The 21,270-nt window shown below is 45.2% G+C and overlaps 1 protein-coding gene across 1 annotated transcript in view; it reads right to left on the bottom strand.

Moving 5' to 3' along the window:
- Positions 1 to 6,623: 6,623 nt before the first annotated feature.
- The window catches only part of SNX1 (sorting nexin 1), a 35,753-nt gene continuing 21,106 nt past the window's right edge, over positions 6,624 to 21,270 (bottom strand). Inside the window, exons 5-15 of the mRNA XM_029238158.1 lie at positions 19,433 to 19,476; positions 17,563 to 17,704; positions 16,509 to 16,587; positions 15,988 to 16,063; positions 13,022 to 13,135; positions 12,720 to 12,813; positions 11,461 to 11,666; positions 8,895 to 9,038; positions 8,223 to 8,303; positions 7,702 to 7,773; positions 6,624 to 7,062 (exon numbers count right to left, since the gene is read on the bottom strand). Coding sequence (XP_029093991.1) covers positions 7,012 to 7,062; positions 7,702 to 7,773; positions 8,223 to 8,303; positions 8,895 to 9,038; positions 11,461 to 11,666; positions 12,720 to 12,813; positions 13,022 to 13,135; positions 15,988 to 16,063; positions 16,509 to 16,587; positions 17,563 to 17,704; positions 19,433 to 19,476 — 1,103 coding nt within the window. The 3' untranslated portion in view covers positions 6,624 to 7,011. The remainder of the gene's footprint in view (positions 7,063 to 7,701; positions 7,774 to 8,222; positions 8,304 to 8,894; positions 9,039 to 11,460; positions 11,667 to 12,719; positions 12,814 to 13,021; positions 13,136 to 15,987; positions 16,064 to 16,508; positions 16,588 to 17,562; positions 17,705 to 19,432; positions 19,477 to 21,270) is intronic.

Genomic DNA, 21,270 nt, shown 5'->3' with positions numbered 1-21,270 from the left:
TAGGAGGGGGCAGTCATTTGGAAACAATCGTCACATCCCTTTAGGGAAAGGTCCTATCTCAGTTTGGACAGGGTTTTTCTTTGGGGTTTTTTCTGGACCCAGAGGCCGAGCAGCTGGCTTCCTCTGAGCAGCCTCGGTGGTGGGGCTGTGGGGATTTCTGCCCCAGAGGTCTGGTCATCAGAGCCAGAGGGGCATTTCCACAACAGACAAAGGCAAAGGGGGGAGGCCTTTCTGAGGCAAGCAGTGGAGCAAGCGGCTATCACCTCCCCGCTTGCAGGCCCTACCTGGAACACTGAGCACCGATCCTGCCAACCAGAGCAAAGCCTACTGAACCCCAAATCAGGCCTGATTTCTGGATCTGGTGAAAAACCCCAAGATCTGGGCCCATAGGCTCGTAAAACAGTAATCTCCACAGCTGAAGGGCAGTCACTTCCCCCTGAGGCTGCCTTTGGAAGTGGAGGACGGCACCTAGATGAGTAGGAACACAATCCATGACCTTAAGGAGTTCAGAGCCATGGAGGCTAATGAGATAACATAACAAACACAAGCGAGAAAGACCAGAGGTTTAAGAGGATGACAAAGTGCCATGCCAAGAGCTATAAAGGAGGCAGGGCTCCCACTCCAGTGTGGGTCGGGGGTGGGTGAAGAGTAGATCAAAGAAAGCTTCCCAGAGATGTACATATAAAGTAGCCCTCAAAGGATGCAGTTGATTGTTTTCCCATAATGAAAATAGCTTTATTTAATATTTACGATTATAAAAGTAATACACAGAAATTCCAAGCAATATCAAATAGTATAAAAATTTTAAATAATGCAAAATTCCATCCCTAGAGGCAACCATAGTTAACAATTGGATCAACATCCTTCCCATATATATATAATTTTATATAAATGCAGACCATATCATACATGTAATTCTATAACCTACTTTCATTCAAAAATGAGTTTTTCTTGTCAATAAATATAGCTATATATCATCTTCAATGGCTGTATAATATCTAATTACGTACCATAATTCATTTAATCCCTTCCTGCTGTACATTTAGATTGATTTCAAATTTTACAATTGTAAACAATGCTATGATGGGCCTCTTTGCACAGTCTTCTTCATGGACTTGGTTTCTAGAGGTGTCTATGGGAATCCCCAGTGAATGTTCTGACACATTAACCAATGCCCTCATCTCTATTTATTCACACTCTTATCCACAATACTGAAGGCTGGCTGTTTCAGACAGGTGTAATTCTGAGATTGAAGGGAGGGATGGGGGCTGAGATAGGGTGCTTCAGGAACAAAGCCCAATATTAATAAAGGCTTCTTAGGCCACACAGAGTGAGGAAGGAAGGAGCACATGTGGAATCCGTTTCCATGAGGTATGCGCACCGCTGTGAAGGACTAGGAGATAAACAGGAAAAGGAGAGCTGGGGTCCTCTCACAGAAGGCTGTGAAGGCCAGGTGGCAGAGCCTACAGCTGGAGATCACTCAACAGTTACCTACTGATATTTGGCACCTATTTTAAGCCCAGATCTTTTCAGGGGCCATGGGGTGATAAAGATGTTCCACTTTGGAGAGTTTATTGTCTAATTTTTTTATGCCTTAAATTGCTTTTTGTGCTTCAGTCACCTGCCTCCTCTCAACCTATCCCTTGTAGCAGTTGAGCTCCTATTGATACTCTAAGGCCCAAATCAAATATTACAGAATTTTTATTGTTTGGCAGAGAGAGCCAACATTAAACCACACAAGTGGTATCACAAGACATTGGCAGATGTCACACCAACCCCGGGGCCAGAAGACAGGGATAAGCTGTTCTAGTGCATTTCTAACTCTGAGCTCAGGCCTGCCTCTTCCCCAGTGTGGAGCTGAGAATCTCAGCCAGTGACTCTGAAGACCGGGTGTCCGGTTCAGTCATGTGGCAACTGCAGCAAAGGTGTGTCCTTCCTTGCTGCAGGAGGGATCACCATTCTCTTCCCTTTCCCCTCCTCTCAACCCCCAGGCTGCTTGAACTGGTGGGGAAAATCCCACCACCTTAGGGCCTGCTGTCCCTCAGAATCCATGGTCTTCAATCCCATGTGGGCCCTAAGCACGTTCAGCAAAGGACACTCCTTCCATCACCATGTTCCCTCCTCAACCAGTTCCTGACCCCATCTTTAGATTTCCATTATCTTCTCATGCTTTTAAAAATTTGAGCTGCACAGGCATTCTTTATTTTCTTTAGCGTTCTCAGCTACAGGTGCATTCACAATGAAAAGCATCTGGAAAGAGCTTAATGTTACAAATATCTCTAAGTGTGACGCTTCCGATCATTTCTACTTCTTGCATTTGTTCTGTCACTGACTACTCATCCTCCCTGGGGTCCCTCCAGCTCTAAACCCTCACCTTCAGGACTCCAGAGCCCAGAGATTCATGGGGGAAATAACCCAAGGGGAAGCAGGAGAAGTAAGACTCATCTCCATACCTCTTCTCTAAACCACTTGACTCAAAATAGGTAAACTAGATATTCCTATCTGAGAACATTTTAATTCTTCCCCAGCCACACAAAGCAGCGAGGCTCCCTGCTCTGTGCATTTTTGCATTTACTCCCAGACAGGGCTGATGGCTATTCCCTTTATCTCCTCTGAATTTTATTAACATGCTAGGTCTGACCCACCTTTAAATAAATCAAAGCCAGCTTTCACTCTGGATCTCCCGCATCTCTCAGCACAGTCCTCCCTTCCCATTTAGAGGAGCCTCTGACACGGTCAGCACTTGCTGTGCCCTCTGCTTTCCTGCCCATCTGCTCCAAACCCATTCGGCCTCCTGTATTACCTATGTCATGAAAGGCTTCACCGTCTACCCTGAAATCCAAGCCAGAAGCTGGCGGCTCATGCCAGCCACCATGCTCTCCCTTGGGCCTCTCATCAGATCGGTGGCCAGACCACAGTGGCTCTTCGCCAGGTCCTCCACCTCTCTCTGAGCTCCAGCACCATTACTACGGCCCTCCTCGGCACTCTGGCAGGCTCTCCTTGCCTCCAGTCTCATACCTTCTGATATGTCTACATCACAAATGTGACCATGTTATTTCCTGCTTAGGTCCCTCCAGGAGCTCCCCATATTTGCAGGATAATGTTCAAAGTGCCCCACAGGTCACAGGCACTGTGTGATCCGGCTCTTGCTCGTCACTCTCCGTGGGCCATCCACTAACTTAACTCTGCCCACATCGAGCCGCTTGCATTTCCCTACATGTGCCCACCTCCCACTACACGACACAGGGAGGCAGAATGGTCCCAGCAGAAGAAGCAAACACCTCTTCACCTTTAAGACAGCTCAAACATCCCCTTCTCCAGTTTCTTTCTCCTGAGTCCCCAGGTGGAATGACTCCATCTTCGTGGCACTAACCCCCCATACAGCCCAGTACACTTAACCTGCTATTGGCCTTCTTAATTTCCATGTCCGCAAGCTCTGCACAGAAATGCACAGGCCCCAAAGACAGCTGGCCCCATCAGCCTCGAGACAGGAGGCCGAGGAGGAAGTTCTGAAACCAGAAGGGAGCCCATCCCAAGGAAATAATAAAAACAGGCTTACATCAAGATGATCACTGGATGGAACATAACAAAGCAAGGAGAAAGTTTTAAAATTTAGTCTGGAGAAAAGAGTTACAAATATGGAGAGGATAAGAATAAACTTTATGGAGCTAGACTGAAAATATCAGTGTGGATTCATGATTTTTAATATCTAATTCTTTATATCATCTATCTCCGTCTCTCTCAATATTTCCATATATTTTTATCTGTAGCTATTTCCTTGCTCTGTCTGCCAAGAGCCTAGAAGCAATGACATTCCAGTAGCAATGGGCACACTCAGCACCCAGCTCCAGGTTTCTAAATATCATTCTCCATTAAAAGGAATCAAGATTCCCTGGAGAAATGGCTGATTCCAGGGCTGGGGCAGGGAAGATACAAGATAAGCCTGAAACATCTTGTTAAGCCAGAAAGTAAGAAAGTGTTAAAAAAAAAAAAAAATGAAGGGGATATGTTAAAAAGACACAAGAGCCGGCTAGAAATCTGGGACAGTTTGAGAATCAAAACAAATTAAAGCAATGGCTTGCAACTTTGAGTAAATAGGAATCCATTGATCCGTACTTATAAACAAGTAGATTAATAAATAGGGAGGAAAAATGCTGTTCTTTAGAAGTAGAATGCCAAACAATAAATGTAGAAGAAACTATGGAGTGAGAAAATCACACTGGATGAGGAATAAAATATTTACATGATATCAAAGTATCTCCCCACAAATAACTTGTTAATTACAAAAGGGAAAAGAGTAAATTTAAAAAGGGAAACCTGGCAGACATCAGCTTAACCAAGAGATCAGAGTTAATGTCAGCATTAATGGGACCAACTAACATCACATGCCAACTTAAGATGCACTGAGGACATGTCACTTCTGTGGTGTTCTTGCCCAACATACAAAAACCTAATCTAGTCATGTGGAACCATGAGACCAATCCAAGTTGAGGAACATTCTACAAAATACCTGACCGTATTCTTCAAAAATGCCAAGGTAATAAAAGGCAAGGAAAGGCTCAAGAAGTCTGGATTAAAAGAGACACATGTAATCATGTGTCACAACTAAATGTAACACATGATCCTGCACCAGGAATCACTATGAAGGACATTACTGGGACAGCTGACACAATTTAAATAGAGAGCACATGTTAGATTAACAGTATTATTATTTTTTTTTCCGGTATGTGGGCCTCTCACTGTTGTGGCCTCTCCCGTTGCGGAGCACAGGCTCCGGACGTGCAGGCTCAGTGGCCATGGCTCATGGGCCCAGCCGCTCTGCGGCATGTGGGATCTTCCCAGACCAGGGCACGAACCCATGTCCCCTGCATCGGCAGGCGGACTCTCAACCACTGCGCCACCAGGGAAGCCCAGATTAACAGTATTTTATCAGTGTTATACTTCCTGTTTTTGATAAGTGGTTATGGTTATAAATTATGAGAGGATGTCCTTATTCTTAAGGAAAGGCATACTGAAGTTTTGGGGTAAAGGGGTACAATGCCTGCAACTTACTCTCAAATGATTCAGAAAATACAACATATAAATACAGATAAAGCAAATCGTAAGTCATAAAGCAAATGGGATAAAAATGTAAACACTTGGTAAATGTGGGTAAAGGATATATGGGAGTTCTTTGTGATATTCCTGTAACTTTTCTGTAAGTTTAAAATCATATTAAAATTTTAAAAGTTACCAAACAAACCAGGAATCCAACAGCAAGGGATGAGTCAGAATTATGGTACAGTCACTCTATGGAAGCCTTAAAATTACACAGCCTTACAAATAAAGTCTGTGAAGATAGATAACAAAATAGAAAAAATGCTTATAACTTATACAGTGTTGAATGATAAAAGCAGGATACAAAATATTTTATGTGTATATTATTACAACTAAGCAGAGCAAGCATATAAGACTGGAAGGATAAAATCAAAGGTGGTAATAAGGATATTAGGGGAAGCTGATTCACTGTTACACAGCAGGAGCTAACACACAATTGTAAAGCAATTATACTCCAATAAAGATGTTAAAAAAAAAAAAAAGGATATTAGCGGGGAGGGAGAGATTGAGTGACTTTTTCTAAAAAAAAAAAAAAAAAAATCCACATATTGAAAAAGTACTTGCCGGCACTGGCACTCCCCGTCAGGCTGGTGGACTGGAGATCAGCGCTGCTTGCTGTTTACTGCCGGTTCCTGCCTCACGCTGCCCTCCCCAAAGGTTGACATTGCCCCCACAAGAGCTGACAGAGCCGGGCATCTCTGCAGCTGGTAGGGCTGGGAGTGGGGAGGTTCCTGCGTGCATGCAGCCTGCCAGCTTGTCCCACAGAGCAGCTTCACAGTCTGCTCTGACCAGCAAGCTTAGCGGCTGCGGACAGCTGAGGGGAAGCCCAGCACGGGTGCATCCAAGACTGGGCCTCCCTGGCCAGGCCAGCACAGAGACCCCTTTGAACGCCCTCAGCTTGTGCTGACCACACTCGGGCCTCTTGCTGGCATGCTCCCTCCTGCGCACAGATAGTGAAGCTTCTTGGAACTCAGAAGGTTTAGGAATTCTGGGATGACTTTATCTAGAGCCAGAGTGCCTGGTTCTGTTGTCAGTGGGATAAAGTGCTAAGTCCTTATCAGTCCTTTACATTTTTAACATGGACCAGTCTACTGAGGACACGCTTTGATGGGCAGCAAAAAGATGTTCAGAACGCAAGGCTTTGCGATCAGAAAGCAAGACTCTCAGAGAACCCTGGGCAGCTGAGGGAAACAGGGCAGGAATAAAAGTGAAAGCTGGCCTCCTCTGCAGGAGAATTGCTTTTGTCTCTCTTATTATAAGAGATGTGTTTAAAACTCCTTCCCTAAAGAAGTAGGAGTAAGAGTTATACAGATTAAGAGACCCTCAGAACAGGTAGCTGAGGTAGACAGAGAAAAGGAAATTCCAGATCCATAGGGAAGCAGGAGCAGAAGCTTGTGAACTCCTGTGGAGAGGAAGTAACTATACCTGGCTATACCTGGGCATTTCTTGGTTAGGAGTATTCCAGACCTGCTTCCCAACTGCTCCCCAGCCTAAAGCAAAAAGCACCACCATTCTGAGTCATGTGACCCGATTTTAAAGTATTTTATTACATAATCTTTTCATGGCACCATCAGGAGTAACAGAAAATGTTATTCCCAGTTCCTAACCACATCCTGAAAAATATACATTTGTATTTATATATTTATATCAATACTCCACCCCATCCCATAATTCCACCATCTAGTATAGGTTTTTTGCTTAAAGCAAGAAACTATTCTCTCAGGTAAGAAAATATATATGGAAGCTAAATGAAGGACTGGTTAGAGTGACTGGGGACAGCTTGGCCATGGGGGCAGGGAGGAAGGGGTGAAGTCCAGGCTAGGCAGGATGCATCACTGGGGTCCAGCAGAGGTGGAGGAGGACAGTGTATAAAAAGGCAGCGTCAGGCAGGTGGACTCTGGTGTCCTTGGTCCATTAGGAGATGGCCTTTGCCTCAGGAAGGAAGGCTTCCCAGTACTTTGCCAGCTGCAAAGAAGTGGGGTCAGTAAGCAAGTGTCCCCATTTAGTGGCAGAGCCTGAGCCTGGAAGGGGAACAGGCACAGTGCCAGGGCACTCTCCCAAGTGCCGCAGCCACCCACAGGGAGGCCTGGGCTAAGGCCAAGCTGAGGAAATGGCTTTGCTGACAGTGGACCTTGGGACAGATTGGCCAGCCAGCCACACTGCCCTCACCTCTCTAGACTGAGGGAAGCATCAAGTGCAAGGGCAATATCTGAAGACAGTCCTGGTTCTACCCTGGAGGAAGTACCCCCATGGGGGCCACAGCTTGGCTCAGCTCAGTCAGCTCCTCACAGGCAGCCACTGTTTCACATACTGATTGGGGCCTCAGCCTCAAGAGGGTTAGGTGGTATCACGGGGTTATAGGGAGAGGAGAGCTGGGGTTTGTTCTTAAAAACTAACTCATTGTAGGATTAGGGCAATCCTGCTTAGGAAGAGACCCTACTGGATGCGCCACGTTAGAGAACCAGGACCTACTTTCAAGTATTGATTAAGCAGGGCCCAGCCCCTCTGAAGCAGGGCCAGATCATCCTGTCACCAAAGCCATAAGTAGGCAGCTGGCCTTCGGAGCAAGCAAGAGAGGATGAAAGCCATGCATAAGTTACATACCTGCTGCTGTGAATACAGGAGTGTCTCAAGGTACTTGATCACGTGGTTTTTGAAGTCCTTGGATTTCTCTTTCTAAAGGAGACAGGATTCTACACTGACCATCCAGACAGTTGCTCCTTCCCCTCTTGATAGGGTGCTGATTTTTTTTGCTGACCAAGGCTGAGCACAGCCTCAGAAAGTAGAGACAGCAGCTGGATTGGCTATAATTTCCAGCCAAATAGCCTCTTGCAAGGTTTTCTTGAATGGTGGCAGGGTGGGGAAGGGGAGTAGAGGGTTTATGACAGCTGCAAGCTTTGTTTTGTGCTCTGGTCCAGCAACAAGTGTAGGACAGCCACTTTGCCTCAGGAACAAACACACAAACATGAACACACACACACACAGAAGGCCACGCCTGTTCACAACAGCTGCCAAGTCACTGGCACCGCCATCTGTCTCCCTACTCAATAGAGACTTGGACAAAACCAACAATGTTACTAAACCAGGCACTGCACACTTGTGAGAAGTAGGATCTTCTATCTCACCTCAAACCGTATCACTTCTTTTCGGACCACAGTTGAAATCCTTTCAAAGTCCCTTTCATACTGAGTCACCCGAGACTCCCACTGGGAAGAAAAGGAAAGAAAGGATCACTTAATATATTATGGTATTAAGTCTTTACCTTTGAATAGAAATTCTGTATCTGAGACCTCAATTGGCATTTGTCTGTCCCTCTGGGTAAGATTAGATATGGAGATTCAGCACGTAAGCCAGAGTCCAGTAGAAAGCCATCTTTCAGGCTGGCTGGGAAAGAGATGCCGTGTGCCTCAGGCCAAGCCTGGTTCCTAAGAAAGCTCTGGTACCCCAGAGGCTCTGGTTTAGGTATTCGCCAGCAAAGCTGGGAGCCCCACAGAAATGAATTTAGTTCTTACCGGGGGGGGGCACATCTGAATCATCTTGGAGCTTTTCAAAGACCCAGCCAGGACTGCTCCTGCAGAGATTCTAATTTGGCAAGTTTGAGTGGAACAGGAAAGGACAAGGAGGGCCAGGTCTCATGGCAAGCCTGGATCATTCTCAGAGGCTTCCCCAGCAGCTGTCCTTTAGACTCAATCAGTTCTCTTGCCTGCTGTGGGGTTCTAAGCATCTGGGTGGGATGGGACCCAGGCTCATTCAGGAGCCAGCAGAACACCCCTGCTGGGCTGCCTCGGGGGCCTCACCTCTACGATCTCATCCTTGGCCTGTTGCAGCTTGTCAGGCTTGTTGGCCCACAGCAGCCGAGCCTCAGCCTCCCGCTTCTTCTGCAGTGTGGCTTGAGCATCCTGCCAGCGCTGCCACATCTTCATGCGCTGGTCAAAGGCGGCCTGTGAAGGTGGAGGTTGGGGAAGAGCACAACCAGCCCTTCAGGAGCTCTGCTGGCTCTGCCTTGGGGGGCTCTCCCAGCAGCTGTGCTAGGGAAGGACCGAGCAAGGGCAGGTTCTGCAGCCACGTGTTAGTGCCCAGCTGGAAGTTTAACATCCAAAAGCACAAGCTTGGGTAAGACTCCTCTCCAAGGATCCAGTGGGCCAGCGCCATGCTGCTTCATGCTACTCCCAAGGCTGGAGGGCTGGGAGCACAGTAGGTGGCCTGATGCTGGTGCCCAGTCCTATGGCTTTGGAACTGCCTCTCTCAGACCAGTCAGTTCATGAGTCTACACACTTTCCCTGAGTGTCTGCCATGTGCCAGGAGCTAAGAATACAATGGGGAATGAAACACATGGGCCTGCTTTCATGGAGCTTGTAATCTAACAGGAAAGGCTGACACTGTATTACTAATTGCCAATAAGTAATTATAAGTATAAAGAGTACAGAGAAAACAAGCACAGTACTGTAATAAAACTGGGGATCTAGCTTAGCCTGGGAGATACATCAGGGAAGGCCAACCTAAGGAAGCAAACTTTAAACTGATACCCGAACAATATACAGGGTGAGCTTAACAGATCTTTAAATAAACACTTAAACCTACCACAGGGACACACTGCTTTCATCTCATCCATACATTCAACTGTTCTAGGCTATCAAGGCCCCCAAGAAGCTCTCCAAAGTCCACCTGCTGGTTTTCCATGTTTCTAGCTCCTTGACCACAATCAGTGTTTCCAGAGGATAGCTGTTTGGCCTAACAAAACCATCCTGCACCACCACTGGCTTTGTAGGCTTCAAGAGGCCTGGATGAAAGACCTGCGTCTGGGGCAGCCTCCCAGCCCTGCTCCTTTTGCTCCCCTTCCCTACAAGAGCTCCCTGGATGTTTTCTAGGCCTCCTTAGTGCAGGCCTTTGCTGAGACTTGAGCCTTAGGGAGTGAAATGACACCAAAGTTACCTTCCCCCGCATTGTCACTGCTGCTCACCTCAATTTCTAAACAGCTGAATGTCAAAGGATTAGATAAAGGGTGACCTCAAATCCAACCTAATCCCCTGGGCTAACTGTGGTACAGCTGCAGGTTCAGCAGAAAAGAAACATCTGTTCATCTCTCCGACCCCATAGCTAGCTCATGATTACGAGGAGGGCAGGTGAGGGGTCTCTGAAAAAAGACGAGCTTGCAGTTCTGTGCTCTAAGGCGAGCTGCCCCAGCTAGGCCTCCCTCACCCCTGTCCATACTGGCTCACCTGGCTTGAAGGTCATATCCAAGCGCTGAGCTCTCCAGAGACCCCAAACAATACTGCTCTCTGAAAGCTTCCCCAGAGAGAACCCTTCCCTGGGACGGCTCTCCAGTCTAAGTAGTCTGACCAGTTCCAAAAACTCCCAAGCAGGTTATTTTTTCAGCCTCTTATCACTCTGGAGTTAGCAGCAAAGCAAACAGCAAGGGGAGAGGACAATGAGCAACCTCACAGGCTATATTAAGCACCTCTACCACGGAGGAAATGAGAGTCCTGGGTGCAGCTTGGCTCTTGACAATACAGGAGCTCTCTGGCGAGGGCGAGGTTGGGGACGGGGAGTGGAGGTGGCTCTGCTCCAACTCAGAGGCTCATACATTCTGGTCCCAACCTGGGTCAGGCAGACTCAGGCCCTTTTAGGGCAGGCGCCAGGCTCCCTCTTGGCTCTTTCCTCTGTCTCAGGGAGGCCATGTGAGAGCTAATATCACTGCCCGGTGAAGCTTCCTTGGCCACTCTGAAAGGTCAGGGGAAACCAGAGTGCCCTGGTCACCAGAAGAGAAGGTGAGGTGCTTGACCTGAGGGGCAGGCTGCAGTGTTTCTACCGGTGTGGTCAGCAAAGCTCACAGAGGGCTCTGGTGACAAGCTCTCTTGGCCCCCTGGCCACACTCCTCCATGCAGCCAGTGCCAAGCCAGTTCTGTTTAGTTACCTGACTGCCCACATTGGAGGGACAAGTGGAAGCCAGCAAGAGCTCTTACCAGGGCAAAGCCGCCGCTTACTGTTAAGGAGGCAAAGACCAAAGGACTGAGGAAGTCACTGCTCCAGGGGGACAAGACCGCAGGTCTCTAATAAACCTTGCTTGAAGAAAGGAGCATAGAGGATACTGTCCAGCTTCAACAATAAGGAGGGCCCTACTTGGAAATTCAAGAGTGGTCTTTTCTCCAAATTCATTTAAAAAACTGGCTGTGGGCCTCAATGTGACTCAGTGATAACTAAAAGTTTAATGGACTTTTTGGTTTACGAGACACCTTCTCTTTTGAGAGTAGAAAAAATTATTTCGAGCTATAATGGATGAAACCATCTTGGGAACGGGAAGAGCAAAGGAAAAGACAAATTAAATCAAGTGGAGGAGAAAGAGGAAAGGAATGAGACGCTTACACGGACTATGGCCAGGAGGCGAATATAGTCACTCAGGAGCTCAGCAAGGAGGAAGAAGTCATTGTTGGCCTGTTCCTGGTGGAGCTGCTCGATCTTTTCTTCCACCTCAGCCAGCTGGGAGAGTGCCCGTGACAATGCTGTGTTGTCCTCAGAGCTCCCGAGCATGGCGAGACTCTTTGCAAACTGGGATGTGTTCAGCGCTAGCTCTGGAAGGAGGAAGATAGCAGAGACCTCTGATCTCCCAAGGAAAAGGGACAAGTCGGCTGGCACTGCAATGGATGCCTTAGCAATGCTGGCCCCCGCATGTCTGGCAACTGTGGGCTCTGTAACCTAGTCACTTACACCACAGCTAACTGTATTCAGAAAGTGAGGGCAATGCAGCTCGGTCACTTGAGCAGGGAGAGGTAACTGCTGATCTTAGTTTCCCTAGGTTAGGCTTACTTGGAAGAAGCAGCTCCAATATTCCTGGAGAACCAGGGGCCAGTTAATAAAAACAGGCCAATGGCATGATTCTGATTTTTACGTTAGAGCTTGTGGTAAACAGCCTTCTGCAAGAGTGAGTGTACGCACACTGCATAGTTTTGCATGCGCCAGAGCAGGACAACTTTGTTGTATTTTAAGCTTTGGTTCACTCTCCCCGCCCCCCCTCCCCATCTCTTTAAAAATGGAAAAACCATTCCCAACCCAGAGCAATAGGCCCATGGCCAGATACAGCCCATGGGCTGGGTCATATTTTGCCAACCCTTACATTGCCCTCATTCTAATGGTTTTCTGCCTGTTTAGAGTTCTGATTATCAGCATGTTTAAGGCAGAAAAGGAAAGCATTCAAACTTGGTAAATTTCACTAGCTCTTAAGTAAATCTCACCAAAGAAAGGTGAAGAAGGGTCAAGAGACATATATGGTTTCCCGCATTTACATATTGCTCATTGGACCATGTAGCTAAGGCATGTAACATCATTTTGGATATAAGCCACCAACTCAAATGCCACCAACAGAAGCCTACATCCCAGGTCAAGCTGTAACTGGGATGGCTTCCCTGTACCTCTCCCAGGTAAAGAGTACAATGTCCTCAGTGGTGGAGTCATGTTTCTTGCCAGGAGATGCAGGGCATATCTTTTCGATAAGAACATCAAGGACCAGGTGGGCTGAGAATTTCAACTTGAATGGCTGAGGCTTGGGAACAGCATACCCTCCCATCTCCAGCTCACTGGAGACATCAGTTTCCCCCACTTCCAAGTGCATTTCGGAGGTTTGTTACCTTTCCTGTGGTTGACTAGAGTTTCTACAACGGCATGCAGTTTCCGTAAGCGCTGTTCCTCACACTCTACCTCCTGGAGCTTCTCCTCAAACCACTGAAACACACAGGCCCAGAGCTTTAAAGGAGGCTACTCATACAGGTGTAGAGCAGTCTTTCCTTAGCAGTTTTTTTGTTTGTTTTTTAAAGGGACTGAATTATCATAAAAAGAAAGTCTCTAATCTCAGAAATTTCAGGACTCCTCAAGGCTTCTGACCCATAAGCCTGAGGGGGTACGGAAAGCTGAGAGGCACAGGGCTACTCACAATGTCTGATTCATTCATCTTGATGGTCATTTTGCTGACTGCATCTGTGGCTCTGTTGAACATCTTGAGGAGACCAGCACCACTGAATGTCTGGGTACCCACGGCGCGTGGCAGCTACAAGACCAAGAAGGCAGGGTGGCAAGTTATCTGCTGCCCCTATTTTAGGTTCAGAAGAATTAGTATCCATCAGATGGCATGCCCAAAACTTGCCAAACAAATTATTTGAACTGTAGCTTGTTATTTTCAAAGGCAGTTAGACAAATCCATAACTAGCATGTAAAGAGAAAAAAAAAAAAATCAAAGGACCACATTAAATAGAATCAGCAAAATTTTCAGCTTCTGATATTGTGTGCAGAAAGAAAGCAGAGTGTGTTATGTGGCCAGGTGACCTCAGGTTGAGATAGTCTGCCCACCTAGGCATGAACTGCTTAAATACCAAACACGCTTTTGTTAAAAGTCAGAAGTTCTTTTGGATGCATACTCTGCACACAGCTAGACTTAAAATCTTGAGACACTTTGAAGTCGTGCTGCAATTCCATTTGGATTTTCCTCAGTGAACAAAGGTCCAAGGACAAGAACATAATTTATTCAGATTGAGGCTACTTTTAGGGACAACCTAGTTAAGTCAAGCATTCCGAATACTTAGAAACAATTTGACTAGTTCAGTCTTCCCACTCCTTTCCGAAGGCATGAAAGGGATGCTGAAGAATCCATAGTGTATATAGTATACCACGCTGAACAATTAGATTTTAGTGCCCAGGACTCTTGAGGCACTGGTTCTCAACTCAGGGCCATTTTGCCCGCTAGGGGACATTTGGCCATGTCTGGGGATAATTTTGCTTATTAAAACTAGAGGCAGGGGGGACTTCCCTGGCAGCGCAGTGGTTAAGAATCCACCTGCCAATGCAGGGGACACGGGTTCGATTCCTGGTCCGGGAAGATCCCAGATGCCGTGGAGCAACTGGGCCTGTGCACCACAACTACTGAGCCTGCGCTCTAGAGCCCGCGCACCACAACTACTGAGCCTGCGTGCCTAGAGCCTGTGCTCTGCAACAAGAGAAGCCACCGCAATGAGAAGTCCAGGCACCACAACGAAGAGTAGCCCCCGCTCGCTGCAACTGGAAAAAGCCAGCATGCAACAATGAAGACCCAACTCAGCCAAAAATAAATAAATTTATAAAAAAATAATAATAAAACTGGGGACAGGGAGGTGGGGGAGGGTACTGGCATCTAGTGGGTGAGGCCAGGGATGCTGCTAACCCTACAAAGCACAGGACAGCCTCCACAACAAAGGATGATCCAGCCCAAATGTCAGCAGTGCCACTGGAGAGAAACCCTGCTCTAGGGGTACCAAGCAGGGCGTGAAAATGAAAAGTGGATTTAGGGATCCCAGAGGAGAAAAAAGATTTAGAGCATTAGACAGAGAATTTTTAATTTAAAAAGTTCATTTTGGGGGCTTCCCTGTTGGTACAGTGGTTGAGAGTCCGCCTGCCGATGCAGGGGGCGTGGGTTCATTCCCTGGTCCGGGAGGGTCCCACATGCTGCGGAGCGGCTGGGCCCATGAGCCGTGGCCGCTGAGCCTGCGCATCCGGAGCTTGTGCTCCGCAGGGGGAGAGACCACAGCGGCGAGAGGCCCGCGTACCGCAAAAAAAAAAAAAAGAGTTCATTTTGGGGGGGAAAATAACCCATATACTTAGTACCATTTTCTTAATTAGAGTAATACATAGGATATGCAAATTAAAGAAAAATGTAAAAATAAAATGAAAAAAATAAATACAATAGTCCTACCCTGTCACTTATTTTCTTCTAGTTTTCTTTCCTATGAGATATAACATTGTTTTATTCCAGTGTTTCTTTTGATCCTTAATGACTAACATAACATATTTCTTCTGCTGTATTTATATGTTGTTTCATGTTTCACTTTTTATAATTCTTTTTTTAAACTGAAGTATAGTTGATTTACAGTATTGTGTTAGTTTCAGGTGTACAGCAAAGTGATTCAGTTATATTTTTTTTCAGATTCTTTTCCATGATAGGTTATTACAAGATACTGAATATAGTTCCCTGTGTTATACAGTAAATCCTTGTTGTTTATCTATTTTATATATAGTAGTGCATATCTGTTAATCTCATATACCTAATTTATCCCTCTCCCTCATAATTCTTTAAATGTATGCTTCCAATGAATTTCTGTATATTCTCTGTTTATGATGAGAATTAAGTATTTGTTGTATCGATATATTTCACCTAATTCTCCAATTATTAGCAACTGAGCTGTCTCTAGTTTTTCACAATCATGAATAGCCTACGCATAGCCTGTTAAAAAAGACTGTCCACTTGAATCAACACTTTTGCTATATGCTGGCAGTTCTGTGCTCTGTGGTAACTGGTTTTGAACTAAAACCCCTCAGCTCCTGGCACAAAATAAGCATTCAATTTGAGCCAAGTAGTAACCTATGAAAGACATTCCAAGGACCTGCCCAACAGATCACTGTGTTGATCTAATAAGACAAAGACAAAACTAGGTTGCAGTTTGACCTCTACAACCAGTTACTTTTATTTATTTATTTTTTTGCGGTACGCAGGCCTCTCACTGTTGTGGCCTCTTCCGTTGCAGAGCACAGGCTCCAGACGCGCAGGCTCAGCGGCCATGGCTCACGGGCCCAGCCGCTCCGCGGCATGTGGGATCTTCCCGGACCGGGGCACGAACCCGTGTCCCCTGCATCTGCAGGCAGACTCTCAACCACTGCCCCACCAGGGAAGCCCTACAACCAGTTACTTTTGACTGCAGGCAGAGCTTCTTTTATTTCAGAGGCTGAAGAATACTTGTCACTTTTGGGTGCTTACAAACTAGGATGTAGTCTGAGACTAGGCTATACACGGGTGCTCAAATATTTGTTGAATGAACTAGTTTCATTTCACAGGGGCAGATATGAATTGTGAAATTCAGTTCGTACAATACTAACCTCTTCTTTTTCCAAGAACTCCCTGACATCAGGGTCCTGTAACATGGTAGGATGATTCACAATCCTCTGAAGGTACCTACGGGGTAAGGAGTTATCTGGTTAGCTGACCCGGCCTCACAAGGTTTGGAGTATCATACAGGGGTACAATGTCTCTCATTACTTTAAAATGTCCTCAGATAAGGCACTTAAGTACAAGCACATTCAAGTTCATATTCTTCACGTTTCCAAAAAGGGAAGAAAAATCACTGCTCAGAAAGTGACCTCAGAGCCATTCATGTTTGACTGTTGAAGGAGAATTTGATTGCTCACTCAAGGTGGGGAAAGAAAAGAAGATGTTCTGTTCCTGAGGTGGGAAGGAAAGAGACTTAGGAAAGGTTAGAGATAATATGGAGGTAGGAATCTTTAATTCACTCAAGTTTCACCACTACTAACTCCAGCAAGTATCTCATCGTAATTAAGTCTTAGTTTCTGCTTCTCATTTGTTCTCATGGTATTCAAGAAAATAGTTTTAGGGTACTTACCTTTCTAGAGCAGCCCTCCGTTTTTCAAGAAATTCTGCAGAAGAAGAATCTTCCTTCCCAACTTTTACTTTTGTCATTCCTGGAAAAGAATTTAAAAAGCAAAAAAAAAAAAAAAAAAAAACCCCATATATCATCATGAAAAGCATAAGGCTGTAAAAAAAAAGCCCACAGGAGGAAGGCAATGAGGACAGCTCTACAAAATACAACCGAAGTCCACGTCTATGTCACGAGCAGGCATGAACAAAAGGTTCTTTTCATGACAGTCAATTTTTAAACTAGTCTTAAAGTGCTGAAGGTTCTACGCTCTGGGATTTCCAGAGCATATGTTTTCTAAAAGGGGGCCATGGGGCTCTGAGTAGAGATTAACAGACATCAGTTGATTGTAATGGGAAGATTCCTTGCCCCATCTCCTTCCCCTCATTCAGTTAGTACATTTCAATCTGGAAGGAACAGCAATCATTGAAGACTCCAGGATACCAATACAAACACACACACACACAACTGTAGAAGCTAAAACCAGAGCCTCCTATTGCACTCAAAGAAAGAGACCATGTCAAAACATACTATTTCTCTAGACCACGTGTAATTTATAGGAAAATGCTGGAAATAATTTTTTTAATTAATTAATTTTTGGCTGCGTTGGGTCTTCGTTGCTGCGCGCAGGCTTTCTCTAGTTGTGGCGAGGGGGGGCTACTCTTCGTTGCAGTGCATGGGCTTCTCATTGTGGTGGTTTCTCTTGTTGCCAAGCACGGGCTCTAGGGCTTTAGTATTGTGGCTCGTGGGCTCTAGAGCACAGGCTCAGTAGTTGTGGCACAAGGCTTAGCTGCTCCGCGGCATGTGGGATCTTCCCAGACCAGGGATCGAACCAGTGTCCCCTGCATTAGCAGGCGGATTTTTAACCACTGTGCCACCAGGGAAGTCCCGGAAATACTTCTTTTCTAACTGCAAGAGTCTATGCTGCTATTAAAAGTAGTCTCATATACTAAGTAGAAAGTATATGGCAGAAAGAATGCAAAGGAAAGAATCTAAGCAGAATTAAAGACCACAGGCTTACCTATTAGGCTCTTCTCCGGGGGAGGAGGGACGATAAAGCCATTCTGGGAGTGTTTCTCTGAAAGCTTCTCATAAAGACCCAGAAAGTCACTAAATCTTCTTTTCACTGCAAACTGTTTACTTCTGAACATTGGTAAGCTCGTCTTGGGGAAAGAAAAAATACAAGGCGATCTCATTTTAAATAGGGGATGAATGAGTATCTTAAAAGTCATCCAGCTGACATCAAGGGAATCTTTTTCCCAGATCCCTGTCATTTAGCCACTTGGCAAATAACTTTCTCTGAGATTCTTACTCTTGTTTGTTTGTTTGTTTGTTTTCTGAGCTATAATCCCCTCTGGCTGTCTGGGAATCTATGGAGCCCTTCTCAGAATAATGATTTTAAGTGCATAAAATAATATACATTAGATTACAAAGGCAACTAATTAAATTCAAATGTGGTTTTACTTGCAGGTTAAGGGCCCTTGCTCTAAGGAAAGAGATGTTGCAATCTAGTTTAAAGCTAGAATTCTATGGTCCTCTATTAACCCATTCACCCTGCACTGACTTATTAAGGGTATTAGCTGCTGGAATTAAAGCAGCCAAACGGAAGAAAAGACAGAGTAAACAATGCCCCTAAGGGGGGAGGGTCAGACGAAATCTCTATACTGTAGACACTTTAACCTTTAAAGTGTCACAGGATCTAGAACACAGGGGCAGGTCAACAAGTAGTAGAGGGATAATATAAAGAAAACTTCTAGTAAAAAAGACTAGGCCTACATCATATTGAGAGATCATTTAATACTCACCAGACAGGCAAAATTTAAGAAGGTGGGGCCTTGCCAACTGCTGGCAGAGAAGTGTGTCAATGGGAACTTTTACATACCGCTGATGGAAGTATAAACTGGCACAAGGACTTTAAAAAGCAGTTTGTATTCCTTTTCTTCAACATTTGCACTACCTATGACCCAGGGGAACTATTCCTGAGTATATACCCAAAAGAAACTCTTCTTATGTGTACACCAGAAGACATGTGCAAGTATGTTCACAGCGCATAATTACAAAAACTGGAAACATGCCAAATATTCACAACAGGAACATGAATGTATTATGCTATAATCACAAAATGGACTAATTAACTACAGCTACACACAACATGGATGGGTCTGAGGAACAATGGTAGTAAAGAAAGCACTATATTTAGCATGATACCATTTTAATGAAACTCAAAAAAAAAAAGCAAAACAGTACATTGTTTAGAGATACATATGGGAAGACTTTTTAATAAAGGAAATGAGAGACAACTCAGGAGAGTGGTCGCCTCTAAGGTGTGAGGCAGGGGATAGGAGAGGCAGAAACACGCAGGTAGATTCAATGGTACTCATCTTAAGACTGGTGGTAGGTTCGGGGCTTCATTTTTTATGCTTCATAACCTGCATACAACAACGTGTAAGTTTTGTATGCATTAATATTATATAAAAAAGGAAGACCAGACCCGAGGGGCAAAAGGTTAGGGAGAGCATTAAAAGAAGTTCCACATAGGAAACCTCAGAAGAACTGATGATTTTTAAACAGGTGATATAGTTTGGGGTGATCCGCCAAACTAGCTCTAAGCCACATAGCTCTTAAGAGGGATGGTACTATATCAGATACACCACATGTCTTAATAAAACTTACAAAGTTTCACACTGAAGTGTTAGCTCTCTGGAAGAAAAGTGGAAAGGCTCAGATGAGATTACCAAGGGGATGCAGACTTGCTCCATCTTGAGTAAACTTGAAGGAAGATGTTGACAAAGAAACTAAAGAAATACCCAGAAATAATCTGAATGATGACCTTCTTGGTATGAGCACCCAAGTCTATTAAGGTGGTCATCAGCAGGGTCATTTGGACTCACCTGTGTTGTAACTTTGTAGGCCACATAGGCATTCATACCATCCCCTGTGGGGAGAAAAAGAAAGCAGGAGAGGATTATTCTGTAAACCAAAGCAGAACTAATCTTGCTAACATTTAACCAGGAATCATAAGCCAGCCACAGGAGCTGTGTACAAGAAGGGATATCTGTTTCATCTCTAAGCTTTATATACTATCCTATAATCCAGTTCCTACTTTGTCTCAGGACCTCTGTGGCACATATCATGGCCCCATGGATGCTGGCTGGGCCCCAGTTTAAGTCAGACAAGAGAGTCAGCCTCCTGTTCCAAAGCCAGGCTCTATTTATACCCTCCACAAAGCAGCACTGGATACTGACAATCCATCGCTTGTTGCCATGCCAGTATTTGGGCTAGTTACACACATCTGTCTAAATCCAAACAATTCTCTTGCTGTATAAAGCAGGAGGAGGAGAAGGAAGCAAATGATGTAAAAGGAAACAAGAAGTTCTACCCTAAGCTAGCTCTGGGCTCCATTTGCTCTTTCAGAAGTACTGCGCCGGTCCCTCCACTGGTGCTGGGGGACACTGACCCCTCTCATCTAGCATGTTCACCCAGGGCAAAGGGCCTGGCAGGAAGACACTTCGGCTGCCTGATGTCACACAAATCTCTCTTTCCTGGAGGAATTATTTTTCTGAAAAAGGCTTTGACTGTTCAATAATTTGGGATTCAAGCAATTGTTTTTCTCTGTGGTAGTGTCCTGACCTCAACCACTTAGGGACATAAAGGCACCATTGACTCCCTGAGCAGTGAAAAGACACACATTGGACTCGAGACAGACATAACTCCAGTGCTGGGCTCTGGCACATTAGGCTGGTTTCATTCCCTTCCTTCCCACCCCGATTCTTCCCCACACCAACCAGGAAAACGTAGGTCAACAATTACTAGCTGCCAAAGCCTCTGAACTGGTCCTGGGGTAAGGGCCCAGGGGAGGAACGTGCAGTTCTAGACCTGCAGGGTCACATATTACAACTTGGGTTCACCGAGATGGCTGGGAATAACTGCTATTATAAATTACACAGAGAAGTTGGAGACTGTACAGGAAGAGAGGGCTTGCTTTCTTCATCTATCCAAGCCCTACCAAAAGAGCAATGTGACACAGACCTACTAGAGAATGGACTTGAGGACACGGGAAGGGGGAAGGGTAAGCTGTGACAAAGTGAGAGAGTGGCATGGACATATATACATTACCAAACGTAAAATAGCTAGCTAGTGGGAAGCAGCCGCATAGCACAGGGAGATCAGCTTGGTGCTTTGTGCCCGCCTGGAGGGGTGGGATAGGGAGGGTGGGTGGGAGGGAGACGCAAGAGGGAAGAGATATGGGAACATATGTATATATATAACTGATTCACTTTGTTATAAAGCAGAAACTAACACACCATTGTAAAGCAATTATACTCCAATAAAGATGTTAAAAAACAAACAAAAACCAGAAACTATTTAAGTAAAGCTTTAGAAATTATATTTATTACCACTGTTAGTTCTCTTCTAAACCACTTAAATTATATCGCCTAATACTACTAAGGATGCTTACCACCGATAAAAGGAAAAAAATCTAAATTTACTTTGTAAACTTTCAAATTTTCATTCACAGTTGCATAGTCATGGTCAAATGTCCAAAAGGTCAATTCCATGATTTAGTGCCTGCAATTAAGGAATGACTAAGTGCAAACATACATAAAAACACAGTAGTGAAGTAGGATCTTCAGACACTTTGCCTGCTTATCAGCTGTTTTTACTGAGGCAATGTGTAAAAAAAGAGACATACTTTCATGTCCAGAGCTTATAAGATATGGAAATGTCC

This window comes from Monodon monoceros, unplaced genomic scaffold (assembly GCF_005190385.1).
Source record: "Monodon monoceros isolate NGI ecotype Baffin Bay Population unplaced genomic scaffold, NGI_Narwhal_1 Super_Scaffold_21, whole genome shotgun sequence".
In the NCBI taxonomy this organism is placed as follows: domain Eukaryota; kingdom Metazoa; phylum Chordata; class Mammalia; order Artiodactyla; family Monodontidae; genus Monodon; species Monodon monoceros.
The sequence above is the reverse complement of the archived record's forward strand: the minus strand, read 5'-3'. Positions and strand labels throughout refer to the sequence as shown.